Genomic DNA, 16,653 nt, shown 5'->3' with positions numbered 1-16,653 from the left:
GGGGGGGGGGCTTTGCGCGGGGGATTTGCTGCTCAAAGTTATGGTGAAATCCCTCATTGCGCAGCCGTTCCGATTTGGTAGTGCGAGTTCACATCATAGAATTTTACACATATTACGCTCATAGTGTTGACTACGATCGCGTAGGAAACAGGTGTCCTATTTTGTGTAGCGAATACATTCGCCTTCTCAACTTCGCAAGCTCAGTGTTAGGTACTCGTACTACAATATTAACAGATGCAAATTAGAAACATAGATATAGCTATCGAGAACTTATGGCCAATTATCATTGTCGTTTTTAAATCGTCATAATTTAAGCTCACGCGTTAACCACATGGAGCAGCCGAAATATCCACAGACTTTACAAAGAGACTTATTTCATGGATCCTGCTCATTCCTTCAACCATAATTAGAAATACTTTACGAGATCAACATTGCTGGTTTCATTTTGGAGACTTTGACCATATTTCAAGGTACTATGTACAGATCAATATCCTGCGACATACGAGTGGCCGTCAAATGCCGTCCACGTATAATTAACCGTTTTGTTCTGATATCATCTTTCTGTGTGTCATTTTTTGCGAGCCAAATATTATTATGAACGTCAACCATTCGAAATCCTTCAGTTATACAGCCTCTTGCACCAACGAGGCATATTTTGAGCAATTTAATCATTGGCAGCTATATATATTGCTCATGTTGCGTGACCGTCATCAACAAGGGCAAAAAATAGAAGTATACATCAAAGAATAAGCTCCAGTCCAATATTTTCATTCGCCTTTGAAATGTTACAGAATACAAAAAACTACATCAGCAACGAACACTGTACGTACTGGATCACCGTCTATCGTGGTCTTTGCGGCTCTTGGACTGAAAAAGCAGCCGCAGTAACAGTGCCTCGCGGCTCTCATGGAAACAGGAACATTGTTGAGAAAATTGCCAAATCATCAACTCTCAATCACGTTACGCATGCCTAGGTGAGATAAACTGAACCTTCCTGCAATAATTTCCAGATAATTACTTTCCTTCTTCCAGAAACACCCGTATCTGTATTGTGAAGAGTGCAACTGCTGAACTGGCCATTATATTTAACGGCTGAACAATGGAGCTTGGAACTGCCTTCTGTACGTGATAGCGGGAACGGGTTTTTTTCACGTGACAAGCATTGCACAACTTCTCCGCCCCCCTTTTGTTGTACATTCTTATCCGTAGTCAAATTAGATTGTGCAGACTTTTTTTTTGGCGAAGCGCTATGCGCAATCTAGCTATCCGAGTGAGAGTGAGCACTCAAGGGATGTGTTGACTCATCTCTCAGCGCCCTATAAAAAACAGGCAGAGCCGCTGCCGCTCACAGGATCACCTGGGACGCCGACGCTCCAGGCACTTTCTCGGACAGGCAAGTGCTCTATCGCCGCACATATTCTAGTGTATACGATATGAAACGCTATTTAAACTGGATTCAAACACTAGGTGACACAGTTTACGCATGTAAAGTGTACGAATATATTCGCTTCAGTTTCTTACTAACTGATTAATGCCTACCGCTGTATTATCTACTCTAATGGGACTTCTGCGATTATTCAGGCGCTGTAGCGCCACCTTTGGGTGCATTAGACGTCAGACGATCAGGCTTGTCCGAATACGTACCCATTGTTGGCATTTTTAACCCCACTTTGCATCATATCGAAGCAAGGGAGGCAATATATAGTATATGCAATCCCAGATAATTCTTCAAACACATGTAATTCACGGCCTTTGCACGTGTTAGCAGAATGAAAAATATTGGATCCTCGAACATAATTTTACCTGAAGTTGATGATGAGTAAGGTATGCGACCGGGCTAGTTGTTGCTGATCCATCATGTTTGACAGCGCGAACTATAGTACAAAGGACGGCAAATGTCGCGCTTTCAAACGTCATCGCTGTTGAAGAGGCTGACTTCTCCGACTGACTCGTACGTGTTTTTTTTTGTTTTTTTTTTACCTTTCAGGGCAGGCAAAATGAAGGGAGCCGTGGTTACTTTTGTCGCACTTTACGTCGTTGCAGTAACCTGTGAGTACGAATTCTGCGTATAATACTTTATTTCGCAAATCTCAAAAAAGATAACGGCAAGAAGTTTATAGATTTCTACTTCCTCCGCATTTATTGCCAAAAAAATTTTGAAGAATAAATACAGCAAAATACCAATTTGAAGTCCATGTCAACACATTAATGACACAGAATAATTTTTGTCAATTGATGAAGGACACATGTCCTTTGAAAGTGAGGTGAATCTTCAGACTCCAGATACCCTATATGTTCGTTACATGCTAGTATAGTGGATGCAGGCAGGTTTTACGATGTGGGGCGAAAATGAAGCGGGAAGAATGGTCCCAAATTCACGCTGTGAAGATGGTTGGACAGCGAAGCTCTAACTGGAACTAGAACGAGTACCCATTGCAAAGTAGGTTGACACTGACGTAACGACGTTCATGTATACTTTACATAATTATTAGCCTCAGACGTTTCGACGGCCTGCGAATTGCCTTGCGCCGCTACTTCGTTCACCTACGAAGACTAGACTGGATAAAAGAGAATTTCGCCAGGCCTCGCATGCACGATGGTCTTCAAAAGTCCTCATTATACGTAACCTTCCCACAGCACTGTCTCAACACAAATCAGCTGCTAGGTTGATGCTTCTATAACTTACATAAGTGTAGTTACGTCACTCCCTCCTTCGTATGCTCATCGCTCTAAAGTTGTCGTCATGCTAAGCAGCGCTTTCATAAGTCACACGACCTCTCTAAGAGACTAGAACAATTGTCTACATCTGTGCGTGCTGTGGACTAAAAATGCACAGAGAAGCTACTTAGGTGTTGGCCGACTGATTTATGGCACCATATGCTCCTCTCGCGGTGGCTTCTGTTAACGATAAGCAGGCTTCCTTGTCAATGCCTAGTCTCTTATTCAGCGCCAGAACACGAGGCTTGCGCACAGTTTTCTACGCGGCCTGTTTTAGAGCGCTGAATTGTAGCGCGCCAGCGGGCATGTCCCGCTCTTACTTTTATATATATATATATATATATATATATATATATATATATATATATATATATATCACGGACGTTCACAAAGGGGGAGATATAGATATTACACAGTAAAGAGAAAGTTAAAAACAACTTATTTAGAAGATATCTTTTTACTGAAGCTAAAATTCTTTGGTGGTATACCTTAAGTTATACTGAACTGCATGTTTCTTTGAATATTCGGCAACTTTCTCATTACACGTTTTGCTTGAAATTTAATACTTGCAAAATAGGTTAATAATTTTTAACTCATTATAGCATTAGGCTTAATGCAACAAAGTCGCACTTTCGCCCGAGAAGCAAAGCATTGATTACCATAGCACAGTATTAGACGACACGAAGCAAGGCACGTGATAATATTGATCCTATAAGTTGCAGTGAACATTAGCTTAGTATTTCGGTTAGCAAGCACAGTGTCACGCGTGCACAGGCAAACATGAGCACATCTCACTCGATAACCGCGAACACTCCCTATGACAGCACTGGCATGGCAAAGAGCAGTAACTTAGCCGCAAACTACCCTTCGGGCTCTCTCCCTCTTCACCGCTAAGGAAGTTCTGTGGAACACAGCAAGCCCTCGGCGCGCGCCCACTTTGTAACCACGGCAGATTACCTCGAAGCCTGGCCGCACGCGGTCGTGCCCCTCCGCGTCTTTCGCAGTCGCCCCCGTACTAGAGCGAAAGCGCGCCAACTTGCGTCCTCCCCTCTCCACCCCTCCTCCTTGTGCACTCTCACTTTCCGGACCCTGCTATTGCACACACGAGGAGATGGCGCGCATGCGCGACACCCCCCTCCCAGCACGCGCAGGGCACTGCCGCACCAAGCCGGCATTCTTCTCTGCCTTCCCTCGCACCTACCGCACACGGTGCGCAGCCGCGAGCTAATCGCACTCGGGACTTTGTGTGGCACATCACGACGACGGCAACGGCAATACCGACCACGATCGCTGAAATTCCCCTGCAGGGTCCATATAACCCTTATCGCAATCAAATATTGTAACTTGCTCCAATACAAAACCAACAACATCCATAACGTCGAGTTCCCCTTGGACGCTTCGACTTGTAATGAAGGCTTGGCCAAATTTAGCTGGGACACTGTGTATTTTTTCCACGAATAAATAATAGCAATAAGCAAGCGAAACAGTTAATTGAATTTGCTGTCTCAAGCCATTCAGCTATCTTCGCGTTACTTAATAATAGATTTCCTTCTCCGCTTAATGTCACGTTAAGAAGTCCTTGGTTCCTCTGAGGCTCATTTGTTGTTCTCCGGGTGTTGTCCACATAGCGCATCATTAGGTGGTGATTTTGCGTCACTTCAACATGATGACTTCTCCCATTCAGCTCATATTACTCCTGGGCTTTGGTTCAATTAACTCCTCCATATGGCTGCAATATAGGCTTTTTTTTAGATCTCAACTCGTCACCACGTTTTTTGCCATCTTCGGCTGCGTTCCCCATTACCTGGCACCTATTCCGTTATTCCACTAGACCACAGCTTATATGCTGCATAGAATTTGTAACCTGCTGCAGTCGACTTTTTAGTTTTCATATACGGAAGAATGTGAGCGACAACCGTTCACTTTCTATTCAATACTTCCTTCTTCTGGTGCCCTAAGGTTATACGTACAATTTTTTTCCATTTCCACTGTCGTGGTCTTTACTTTTCTTTCATAATTTATTTGTTATCCTGTAAATATAGGCGCCAAAATGTAATAGCGAGAGAATAAATTGTGTATGTATACTTTCCGTGCTGCTGCTAATGTGCTGTTCATAAATGTTTCACGACACGTGTTTGCCATGTGCACGCGGAAATTGTTTTGCCTCTGCGCACTGTGTTTGCATCATCGTAGTGCTCTACTCACCAGGGTATTCCAGTGGCTACGACGTATCGTTGCTGAGCTGGAGGTCACGGGGGCGAAAATGCCTGTTTTTGGTATAAAGTGCATGATCGAAAAAAACCTAGGAGGTGAAAATTAATGGCGAGTGCCCCTCTAAGACGTGGATTACAATAAGATTGTGCGTTTGGTACACGTGAAACCCCAGAATTTTATTTTCTGTTCATACTGCTGTGTGGCTGATTGACCTAAAAAGGAATTCTCCATATATTCAAGAGGCTGATAGTTAAGAAACACTGGCTCTTGTCCTCGCACTTCTCTGCAAATTCATCTTGAAGCGGGTCTTCAAGCCGTCGTGGAACTAAGACACGCTCCTTCTTGAAACATTCGGCCCAAACGCGACATACAGCTAAATCATTTCACGTTCTACAGATTTCTGCCACTTGCTCTAGCGGGCGCAGGCTATTTCTTTAAATGCTGGCTTTCGAAAAAAGAAATCCTAAGATTTTTTTTCAATGAAATCGAAGTAAAAATTTCGACAGGTCGTAAACCTCCAGAAGTGCTCTCAGATGCAGGCGTTGACCCTCAAGTCTTAAGCATCTCGTCGGAAAGCATCCAGTATAAATAAAATGAAGATGGTTATTATTAAACGAAAAGTGAACAAATTAATCTGATTTTTGGACATAGCATAAACGATCCACTAACTGCTCTTGAATTTTCAAAAGCGATATATGCAATGAAAATTAGGTATTGCATCGAAAGTTTAAGTCTGAAGCTGTTTATGAGCTTAAAAAGTTATTACTCACTACTCGTAGCCTACGCATTTTTTGCACTATACGATACACATAGGTCTTTCCGGACACGTCTGTATACTAAACGAGGCTAGGGGTTTATAGTTAGCTGAAATTCGGAACATGTCGATATTGACCCAAGGTCAAAGTTTAAACTCAGCAGGTTATTCATACATATTATAGTATAATGCTTATGCGAGCCTTGCGGAGAGTTAAAGTCCTATAATACGAATCGCGTAGGAATTGTGCCCAATGTCCACCAGACTTTCCATTCAAGCTCCATGGAGTGTTATACGTATGTTTTGCGAATTGCACGGAATTTCACCCTACCGCCTCGACAGAATCATAACTGCAACTCATATACACATATATGAAAAAATGAGGCGAACATTATGGATGACGTGCATGCGAAGATAAATGTGTGTAGAAGAATCATGGCCCAGGCTAATACTTTTCTTAAAAATGTACTCGCCATAATTCTGCAGTCCTCATACGCTATGTTTGGAAGTATCCCGATACAGCTATGTGTCACGGCGAGTTCATTTTCAAATTAACTGGGTACAAATCTCGATGTGATGTGTGGTGAAAGCTTGAAATTTTGCACGGTGTAGTACGAGTGTTGTAATTATTTGCTAAATCAGCGTTTTCTTTTTCTTCATGCGTATTAGAGAGATGTCGTGAGCTTCCATTGTGTCTTACTTGTACCAAACAATGAACTTTGTGTATATTTAGTGAAAGTAAGGTTCACGTTCTGCTGGAAATGGGCGTGAAGTAAAGAGCGTTACTGTTCATTTACGGCCGTGCTGTGGTAAATTACTCGTTCAATCTTTCCAGAGCATTCAAGATACGCTTTACGAATGACGTATTGCTTATCTAGCTGTACTGGAGGTGTTATAACAACCACTGAGATAAAATTTGTTAATAATATGACGAATCTTATCGTTGATATGTGTTTGAAAGTAATGCGTGCGTGAAGGGCGACATTTGAGGCACTGTTTCCTAATCAAGGGTTGGAAAGCGTTCCGTGCGGTGAATGTTTCAGAAGGGTGGGTGAACGAGTGGTTCATAAGCGGGCAATGTTTTCAAGTGCGTGTTCTCACTACAGGCGGCTCAAAATACTAATGTATACTCTCCCGAAACAAACCCTTTCGCTGGAAGTTTGGTGCATTCATTTTTCCACACTTAATTCTGTTAGGACTATCCAAACAAGCACAGCGTGATCATGTGTTCCGCACGGATGTTGTGAGCAACGCTGAACTTTACATGTTGCTTCTATGCATTACCTTGGAAGAAAAGGAGACTTTGTGAGAAAAGAACTGGTCTTTACTAAGAGCGACTTGTTCGTTTTACGCCTTAAGTGTATTATCAATTATTTTGACCAGAAGTGACCCTGTTCTTCTTGTCTCTTTAATGGCTCATTTTCAAGCTTCATTCCATTCTAAAGATTTCTCATCCAATTTTCTCCGTGTTTCAAGCGTGAATACGCTGTACCACTGTCCGGCCATTTCAATGCCCACTTGGCTTTCCAAATCATCACTTTCGCTAGAAGAAGCGATGAGAAGGCTAGGATCATTCTCTTCACTGGCACAAAAAAACTGGTGCATCGCTTTCGCTTTCACTGTCAGAGTCGATCAGCGACTTTCTCTTGCACACGCCACTCACGTGCAAGTTTTCCGCGGCCGACGCCATCGTTCCAAATCTACCAAAAGTCGCGAGAAGCGCGCCATTCTAAAAGCGCGACCATCGAGCGCTGACATAGGACTGCCATCTATTTAATAGAAAAAAAAAACTGCGATGAACACGCCCCTTCATCGCTGACGAAATGACTACCACCTAAGTTGTGGAACACGAAGTGCAAAAAAAAGAACCGAGGTATAACCACTCATTTCAAACCTTAGCACTGCAGCTGTCTTGGTTGTAAAAGAAAAACTATGCGGACGTTCACAGTTAGTTCAGATCGCCTTGAAAACCGTATTACTGCAGTTGACGAACTAAGTTCGATCATGATATTTGAGGGTTTAACACTGAACCTTAATTGTGCTTTCGAAGCACTGATGGCGAGCTCATCATCATCATCATCGTCTTCCTGGTTACGATCACTGCACGGCAAAGACCTCTCCAATACTTCTCCAACTACCCCGGTCATGTACTAATTGTCGCCATGTTGTTCGTGCAAACTTCTTAATCTCATCCACCCACCTAAATTTCTGCCACCCCCTGCTAGACTTCCCTCCCCTTGGAATCCAGTCCGTAACCCTTAATGACCATCAGTTATCTTCCCTCCTCATTATATGTCCTGCCCATGCCCATTTCTTTTTCTTGATTTCAACTGTAATGTCATTACAGCGCGTTTGTTCCCTCACCCAATCTGCTCTTTTCTTATCTCTTAACGTTACACACATCATTCTTCTTTCCTTAGCTCATTGCGTCATCCTCAATTTAAGTAGAACCCTTTTCGTAAGCCTCCAGGTTTCTGCACCGTAGGTGAGTACTGGTAAGATACAGCTATTATACACTTTTCTCTTGAGGGATAATGGCAACCTACAGTTCATGATCTGAGAATGCCTGCCAAACGCACCACAGCCCATTCTTATTCTTCTGATTATTCCAGTCTCACGATCGGGATCTGCGGTCACTCCCTTTCCTAAGTAGATGTATTCCCTTACGACTTCCAGTGCCTCACTACCTATCGTAAACTGCTGTTCTCTTCCTAGACTGTTAAACGTTACTTTAGTTTTCTGCAGATTAATATTTAGACACGCCCTTCGGCTTTGCCTCTCCAGGTGAGTGAGCATGCATTGCAACTGATCCTCTGAGTTACTAAGCAAGGCAGTATCATCTGCCAATCGCAATTTACTAAGGTATTCTCCATTAACTTTTATCCACAATTCTTCCCAATCAAGGGCTCTGCATACATCCTGTAAGCACGCTGTGAATACCATTGGAGAGATCGTATCTCACTGCCTGACGCTTTCTTTATTGGGATTTTGTTGCTTTCTTTATGGAGGACTACGAGGACTTATGGATGGCGAGCTACTTGTCCCCATTTCTAAGGATAATCTTTCGTGCTTTACAGGCTCGGCACACGTACTGTCCCAGGAAACGAAGAAAGCAGAGGAAGGTGGTCTGAAGGAGAACTTGGGAAAGGAAGTCACACTTCTGGGGCAGATTCTGGTCGAGACAGCTGATGCGCTCGCCAAGGACGACTTGAAACAGGTAACTTCACGTGTGGGTTGCAGAAGGCAGTTCCATAACTGCGGTGGGCGCGTAATTGGAAGACTTCAGCAAATAATTTGGGGCCAATTATTTCGGTTTGCATGGCTGTTTAGAAATGATCAAACACGGAATTAGGCATTCATTACGATTTCGTTTAACATTTCAATATTTATACGTGCTCTAAGACTTGCAACGAATGACTCTTTAATGTAATTGGCTTATATAGTAAAATCCTTGCTTCGTCTATCGTGCACATGATATCCACTTCAATAAACAGTTAATATGTGGGGATGTGATTCAAATAACTTTTTTTGGCTAGTTTTTCTTTGACGTGTTCGAGGTAAAAAAAAGTCATAGTTTCGCATAAGAAGGCGAAGCATCGATTGGGATAGAAAATTAGTAGACAGTTATACGAAATAAGGGTAATAGCTTTATCGGCTGTATGAACTGGGAAACATTAGCTTACTATCTGAATAACAAGCCTGGTGTCAGCGCGCACAAGCAAACATTATCTCATCACACTCGATTAGCGTGGACACTTGCTGTCAAAAACTTGCAGGACCCTTGAGAATTGCCTTTAAGAGTGGAACGCGACAGCATTCATGGATTTACGACTGCTACTCGCGCTTCCGGGCAACTGCAGCCAATGTAACCGTAATGTTTACCGGGAAATGCTGACGACGAATGCTAAGCTAGAACGCGAACTTTCTAGTAGAGATGCGGCTTGATGCGTGGGCCACGATGCGCGGAGGCGAGCACCACCGGGATGTGTTGTAAGGAAACGGGCGTGCCGCTCTAGAAATGGTAGAAACGCTGGAAAATGGGTTTATAATTCCGCTTAACGGAGTTATTATGTTTTCTTCTACATTCAAATTATATTCCGACGCTATCATGTCTGTAGGTTGTGTGTAAGTCGTACGCTACGACTTTCCTGACGAATTTTACTTTGAGAAAGTAAATTAGTTCAGTAACTTTTTTCGCGCTACACGGAGGGCCTGCGTAGTTTGATATGTCATTTTTTTTAAAAGATGGTGGACGCTGTACGTGGGACGCCGAACTTTCGGCGACGCGGGCCCTTAAGGCTATCGCGTTAAAGCGCAGGCGTGAGCAAGCGCGGCTGCAGCAGCGAGTGAAGTGACCTTCGGGCGGTCTGTCGCTGGAGTGCAAAAGCTGCGATAACACTGCGCTCACAAAGGTTATCAACCGTCTGCAGATCGCTTCCAAGATACGGCGTGCGGTCGTGCAAAGTACGCACTTGATGAGAAAGTCTAAGCCGTCCCCGTCCCCCAACTCTCTCCCGCGCTGCCTACCCGCTTTCCTCCATAAATGGTGCGCGAGATTGAGCCGCGATCGTCACTTCCCTTTGCACCCGGTCGCAAAATGCGAAGTTACCGCCGGAGCACAACGCCTCCCCTACTCCCTCGCTCTTGTCTCGCCGCGACTTTTCACGCGACGAAAGGCGGCGCGTTTTCTCGCCGCTTTCCTCCTTCGCGCGTGCGAGATAAAGCTGCGACCGTCGACTTACCTCGCCTGCTTTCACTGGCAGATACAGCGTACGACGCGAGGCGGTGGTGTTATCACACTTGGACATCACGGAGAGGCCGACAGCGAGGGAAAACATGAGCCTGGAGTGTGCACATAATTGAGTTCGCATTAAAAAGACATCGTATATCCATAGTCTCCCTAGAGTGTTGCAGAAACTAGCCACTGGTGAGCTCACACAAACAGTCAATGCTTAAGTGCTTTCAAGCCACTGCTTGGCGATGGATACGAATTGCTATTTTTTGTACGAAAGTCATATCAGCAAACCGAGAGCAAAACGGAGCTTGGAGCCACCATGGCTACATTCACACAGGGAATAAAAGCCACAGCTGATGATTTAAGTGGCTATTAATAAAGGATCCTTGAAAGAAACCTTATTCGTATTAGGCAATTTTCTAAGTGCCAGATGTTTTTACATAAACCGCAGTCTGTTCTATGAACACTTCCACAAGGCACCAGTAAACAGTGAGCCAATACCTTCAGCGTTTTCAAGCGTTTGTCTTTCAAATTAAGAAGTGGTGTCTAAATTTTGCGGCCATAAGGTAAATACCAATTACTAAGTGGGGTGATATGTGTTTTACAATGGTCATTGCGTCCACGCAGGATGACGAGTACTTCCTACGAGATCTGTGGGAAAAGGCGAAGGATACATTGACGAACGCTGGTAAGAAGATCCAAGAAGTCACAAAGGCTGCTGTAGGGGACATGAAGACAGCCATGGAACAGGCCGCTAAGAGGGTCAAGGAGAAGGCGATTGAGAAAGCTATGGGAATTCTGGCGAAGGTCATGGGCGATTCCATGGCGTCGTACGCTGCTGAAGATTCTAGTGCGCCGACCGAATTCCGAAGTGTCTTGGTTCACAGGCTTAAGCGCACTGGCGAGAAGTACATTGCCGCGGGCAAGAAGCTTTCAGGCCACTAATGCGGTGAAATTAATGTTCAGAGGCAATGAAAACGTGAAAATTGTATAAAGTATTATTTACATTGCAAGTCCTACTGTGGTTCTGCGGTCGTTATTGGAACAAGCACTCAGATACCGCGACACAGCATTCTGTACAACCTGCCAACTTTCACATTAGCAACAGAGGTGGCATCAACACGGCAAGCTGGGCGAGTTGGTGAATGAACCTGTTCCTAGGGGTGGGCGGGGAAACAGGGCGACATACTGCGCTCGTAGCGTGCACTTCTTTTTGTCTTTCGTCCGGGTTGCCCTGCCCGCCCCTATGAGAAGGTTACATAACGGGAATGTATCCTAAGAATGCTAAACAGAAACCACCCTCACCGCAATGAAAAATTCCGCATCGAGTACGGCCACCTGTTGGATAGCCACTGCAATGCAACTGGGATACTCGGGATATTGAACGTTTCTACGAAGTTCTCACTGGGGTGCAATCAATAGAGCTGGTTATACTGTGTCGTGGAGTTGGCAGCGCATTTGCCGCTTCATGTGTCTGCTGATGTCCCCATAAGGTTTATATATTCAAACGTCGTGGCGATATGCCATTGTGATACTGTAATAATCTTAACAATCATAATCTCATATATTTCATATTACATACCGACCATGAGAAATATTGCTAAACACATTAACGCTGCCAGTCATCTCCACAGGTGTATGCGCCGCCAATTTTCGGTGGAACTTGACGCCGACAAGGGAAGAAAATTCGGGTACTGGATTCTATGCTAAAACCGAAACTTGTTTCATGTTTAAGGTTTCTTGTAATAGCAGACCGTCATTAGTGTAGCTGCTGGATGTTCCTATATTGATCGTCCAAGATTAATAAGCCTGTTTCATCTAGAAAGAAATCGTCAGCACACTGGCAGGCAAATCACGAAAGTATATAATACACGTAGTTCGCTTCATAAACCCCTTTTCTTCCGAAATGTTATAACCGGCTTGTGGGAGTCTATTTTTCTTCTCTATACATTAAACATACTGTCATGGAAAAATTAGTTTGGAACGAGAAATCATCAAGTAGAGCGCGTTTTACGTGCAATGACTTGTGAACACAATGTTACATTGCTATATATGCGGTCGCCAAACATGGCGTATGGCTCAAACTGAGCATACAATCGAAAGTCATGCGAAACATTACATGAACTGGTGAATCACCAGTTAAATAAGGCGTTATATTTAGCCGTGACTTCTTAGTGTTTGAGTGGTCTACAGCAACACACGAAAACCAAACTAGATTATACCAACTACGATAAGTGAATATCCATGACGTAGCGCTGTTGAGCACGATGTGACACGGGTTTGATCACGGCCGCATTCCGGTAATAGCAAAATGCAAAAGTGCTTGCGTGCCATGCATTGGGTTGACGCTCAACAAAACCAGAAAGTCAAAATGTTCTAGAATACTTGCCTATGACGCGACCTTTAATCAAGAGGTGCGTTTGGGGCATAAAACCCAACGATTCATTTTATTACTGCAATGCTACGCAGGTATGTTCTACCTGTACGTCACGCTTGCTGAACAAGTTGTACTTATGGATGAGTTATCTACATCTGTGGAAGTTGGGAAGGCGTAAGAAAAGCGCAGACAAAAAGAACACAAAGGCCAGCGACGTGAGCTCTCTTCTCAGAAGCCGTGTTAGGCCCGACATTCCTTCAGCCGAGACTGCTCTCAAGTGAACAAAACAAAGGTTGCGTTATGTCTCGGATGGCCCTGGTGGGCTCCTGATTGGTGTCATTCGGAAGCGCATGCACCTAATTAGCTTACCTTGTTCATTACATTTATAGATGCACTGTTTGGACGCACTAATTCTGTCTTACGATTCAGTTCTTTTTGTTTGAACGAGAAGTTCATTTCCTGTTAAAGGCAGCGACACCTAATATTTGTGAGTCAGCCTCGAACCGCTTGATCAACTTGTGCCCGGGTCTTCAGCATTGCTGCCGATGCAACCTTGTACCTAGTCACTCAAAAGCTGCAATGGGGTCTTGGCTGAACATTGTTTCTACGTCGATTCTTACACGCTACCGCATATATATATATATATATATATATATATATATATATATATATATATATATATATATATATATATATATATATATATATATATATATATATATATATATATATATATATATTTCAATTTGACGCCAACAGCATTCTATGCGAGTTGCGTTGCACGTCGATAACCATACTTGGTTAACGAGTAAAGAAAAATATGGAATTCCTGTTTGGAGTCGAAAATACTGTACGATTTTGGCGGCACTCAACAACTGACCGTACATTAGGTACACTTCGGCACCGTTTGACTGAACATGGCCTACGCAGCTCCTTTATTTTTGTCTGTGTGTATAATAGGAAGGAAGACAAACTCCAACTGCACCTACCTATTGTGACAAGCATGAACTCTTACTCAACGCGTGTATATGTATGCGTTGATTTCCTTGGTTTACTTTGTTACGCTCTTGTTCACAATTATTCTTGTGCACTTAGTATGTTTGCGTTGGTCACCTGTGTGCACATATTTATCAATTGTGTATTGGGATAGCTGGCTCTACTGTAGCCTACCTTGCCATTTGTGCACAGGAATTAAAGGACAAGAGTACCAACTGAATTCCGTTGCTGGCTAATGAGTACATGCGGCTCAAGGTAAAAGAAAAAAAAAGAATCGCCAGCAGTTTAATCTTTCTGAGCAAGTGAAATTCACAGTTTTCATTGAGACAAAGTGTTGTACAGGTACAATAAATATCACGAACGTGCTTGTTAAAAATCTTTGCCATCTCAAACAACTAGTTTTAGGGCACAGAAAAAAAAAAGCAATGGGAATGAGAACGGAATGGCAATGGCAGGATTTGCACTAGTGATAATGAACCAATTTCGAACCTTATATTTGTGTTTAGTAGTAATAATACAATTTCTAACGTTCTGTTCAGAGACATCGTCAAGGGCAGATATTTTCGTATTATAGAATATGGGTAGGGGAAAACAGTCAAATCTCTGCATGGTGAGTTCCGAGTTGTGTATTTAGGCACGGAAGCACGTAGATTGATAGCGCCACTGTATCACAAGTAGAGCGTGCGGGTTTACCTTCATTTCGCATATATTTTTGCCTAACGAATGGTCACCCGTGCAGCACCGTTGAAAAGCTGTGTGCAACAATTGTATAAATACAACCAGCTCAAACGCGGGAACGTAGTAGCAGTGTCAACGGCATTCAGAACCGGCCGGCTGGCGGCGTCGCACTAGGTAAATATTTACGCTAGTATAACAAATAGTAATTTTATTATTGTGTTGTTTAACACTGATATAAAATTGAAACATATGAGCAGAAATTGAAAAGCAAACAGTCAATTGCCACTGGAAAGCGCCTAATGCCCGCCTGCTCTTCGGTAACAAGGAGACAAAAAACATCAAAATTGAAGATATATAGAAGGACAGAAAACAAATAAGATACCGAGAGCCACTACCTTATTTGCCCGAACAGAGATGCCAAGCATTGCTGCCTGGCGTTAGGTAGGGTTCTCCCTAGTTGTGTTAATCTTCTGGGGCGGAATTTACTAAGCTGCACCCCTTGTATGCAATCTCCTAGCCTATGCTTACTAAGCTGCACCCCTTGTATGCAATCTCCCAGCAATCTCCTAGAGTATTGTCGATGGCGATGCGTTTAGCATTGAACGAATATAGCCATATTGTCACCACGAATATTGTCACCACCGAAACAAGTCGTGTAACAGGCAGGTACTGCAGTTGCACTTCCTTAAGAGCACTATAAGTGCCAACTAACGCCGCCACCGCGAAGACTGCGCCCCACTTTCGAACTAAACGGCGCACTTGTTCTTGCCAGCGCTGAGAATCTCGTCGCGCGATAACCGGGATCCTTTCTCCCGCGTCTTTCTGGAACGCGCAGCGTCATCTAGCGGTGCTTCCGAGAAGTCCGCGTGTGGTGTCCGAGAGGAGAATGGTGACCACGCAATAGGATGAACGGGAGCACCGACTCAACTTTTGCGTTCCGGTGAACGAGCTGCTTTGAGGTGCAAGCCAGACATGTCGGGGAAACTTCTAGCTAGCGCCCGGAGCTGCATCGCCTGCAGGGGCCCTAGCATGGCGTGGCGTGTGCAAAGGCATAGTTCTGTTCTTTGACTAATTCGTTCCCTCTATGCATGCAATGCGTTCGCTGTATGCATGCACTTCCGCTGTTGCCCGCGTAGAGCTGTCCGTGTGCGCGTGTTAGTGAGTCTCCGTCCCCATACCGAAGTTCGCGAGATGTTTCGTTGCATGTGAATGCATAAAACTAACTATTCCAAGTACCTGTGTTATTGTAGCGGCTAATGAACAATCCGCTTTCGAACGTTGATTTTCGGTTACTAAAGTCGACGCTTGTTAATGAAAAACTCAGATCAATTGCTATAAACTGCCTCACGTGTTCGTGCATTCAGACTATCGATGACAGAAAATGTCATGTAGAGCTTTGCTTACCTGAGTGTATTTTCATATCTTTTCAGTCTTCATTATCTTCAATTAAGGGCATGATTAGGCCTGTGTCGAGGCATACTTCAGCCGACATGCTAAGTTAATACGAGTCTTTCCACCAGGCTAACATCCCTTGATATAACAAAATATACGCGTGCCTATGACAAACTAAATCACTAAATTGGCGACTAGTGGTAGCAGTGCCCTCACATCGGTAAGTTCCAACCGCAAGCTATCAGTAACGCCACCACACCTTTGTTGTGATCTGTAACTCTGCCTCAAACGAAGGCAATTTTACTCTAGTCGCGTTCGTGAATGTAGTAGCAGGTTTAAACTCACGGGGCTCAAAGCATTCCACATTGTTCTTCACTTAGATTAGCGTAGCGCCTACCGGCACCACGCATGCCAATGCGCTGCTGTTACAGCGCTCAAACGGCGCGCCGTTGAAGCCTTTGTCTCGGGTACTATAACAGTGAAACGTGAATTCGGCGACGCAATACCTTCTCATTCATGGAAACGGGCTGACTGCGTCTTTACTAGTTGCAGAGGCAATTCAAGGAGGAGCCGTCGTGATATACATGGATATAGCGCTTAAAACGCTCACAAAAGTGAAAGCGCGCCGTCAAGCCACTTAATATTTTGACAGGTGAGACATAGGAGGCAGGAAAAGAGAAAAGCAGAAGGCAGCGAGGTTAACCAGAATAACGTGTGGCTGTCTACTCTACACCGGGGGAACGAGAAAGGGGACAAAAAAGATGATAGAGAGAGAGAGAAGGAAAGGAA

The 16,653-nt window shown here is 43.9% G+C and overlaps 1 protein-coding gene across 1 annotated transcript; it reads left to right on the top strand.

The window, feature by feature from the left end:
- The first annotated feature begins 1,332 nt into the window (after positions 1–1,332).
- On the top strand, positions 1,333–11,438 carry LOC142572902 (uncharacterized). The gene is made up of 4 exons (XM_075682344.1): positions 1,333–1,393; positions 1,988–2,049; positions 8,764–8,903; positions 11,049–11,438. Exons 2-4 carry the CDS (start codon positions 1,998–2,000, stop codon positions 11,364–11,366), a joined length of 510 nt encoding a protein of 169 aa, XP_075538459.1. The 5' UTR covers positions 1,333–1,393; positions 1,988–1,997; the 3' UTR covers positions 11,367–11,438.
- The last annotated feature ends 5,215 nt before the right edge of the window (positions 11,439–16,653 follow it).

This window comes from Dermacentor variabilis, chromosome 2 (genome assembly GCF_050947875.1).
Source record: "Dermacentor variabilis isolate Ectoservices chromosome 2, ASM5094787v1, whole genome shotgun sequence".
In the NCBI taxonomy this organism is placed as follows: Eukaryota; Metazoa; Arthropoda; class Arachnida; order Ixodida; family Ixodidae; genus Dermacentor; species Dermacentor variabilis.
Note: the sequence above shows the minus strand (reverse complement) of the source record. Positions and strands in the feature narration are given on the sequence as shown.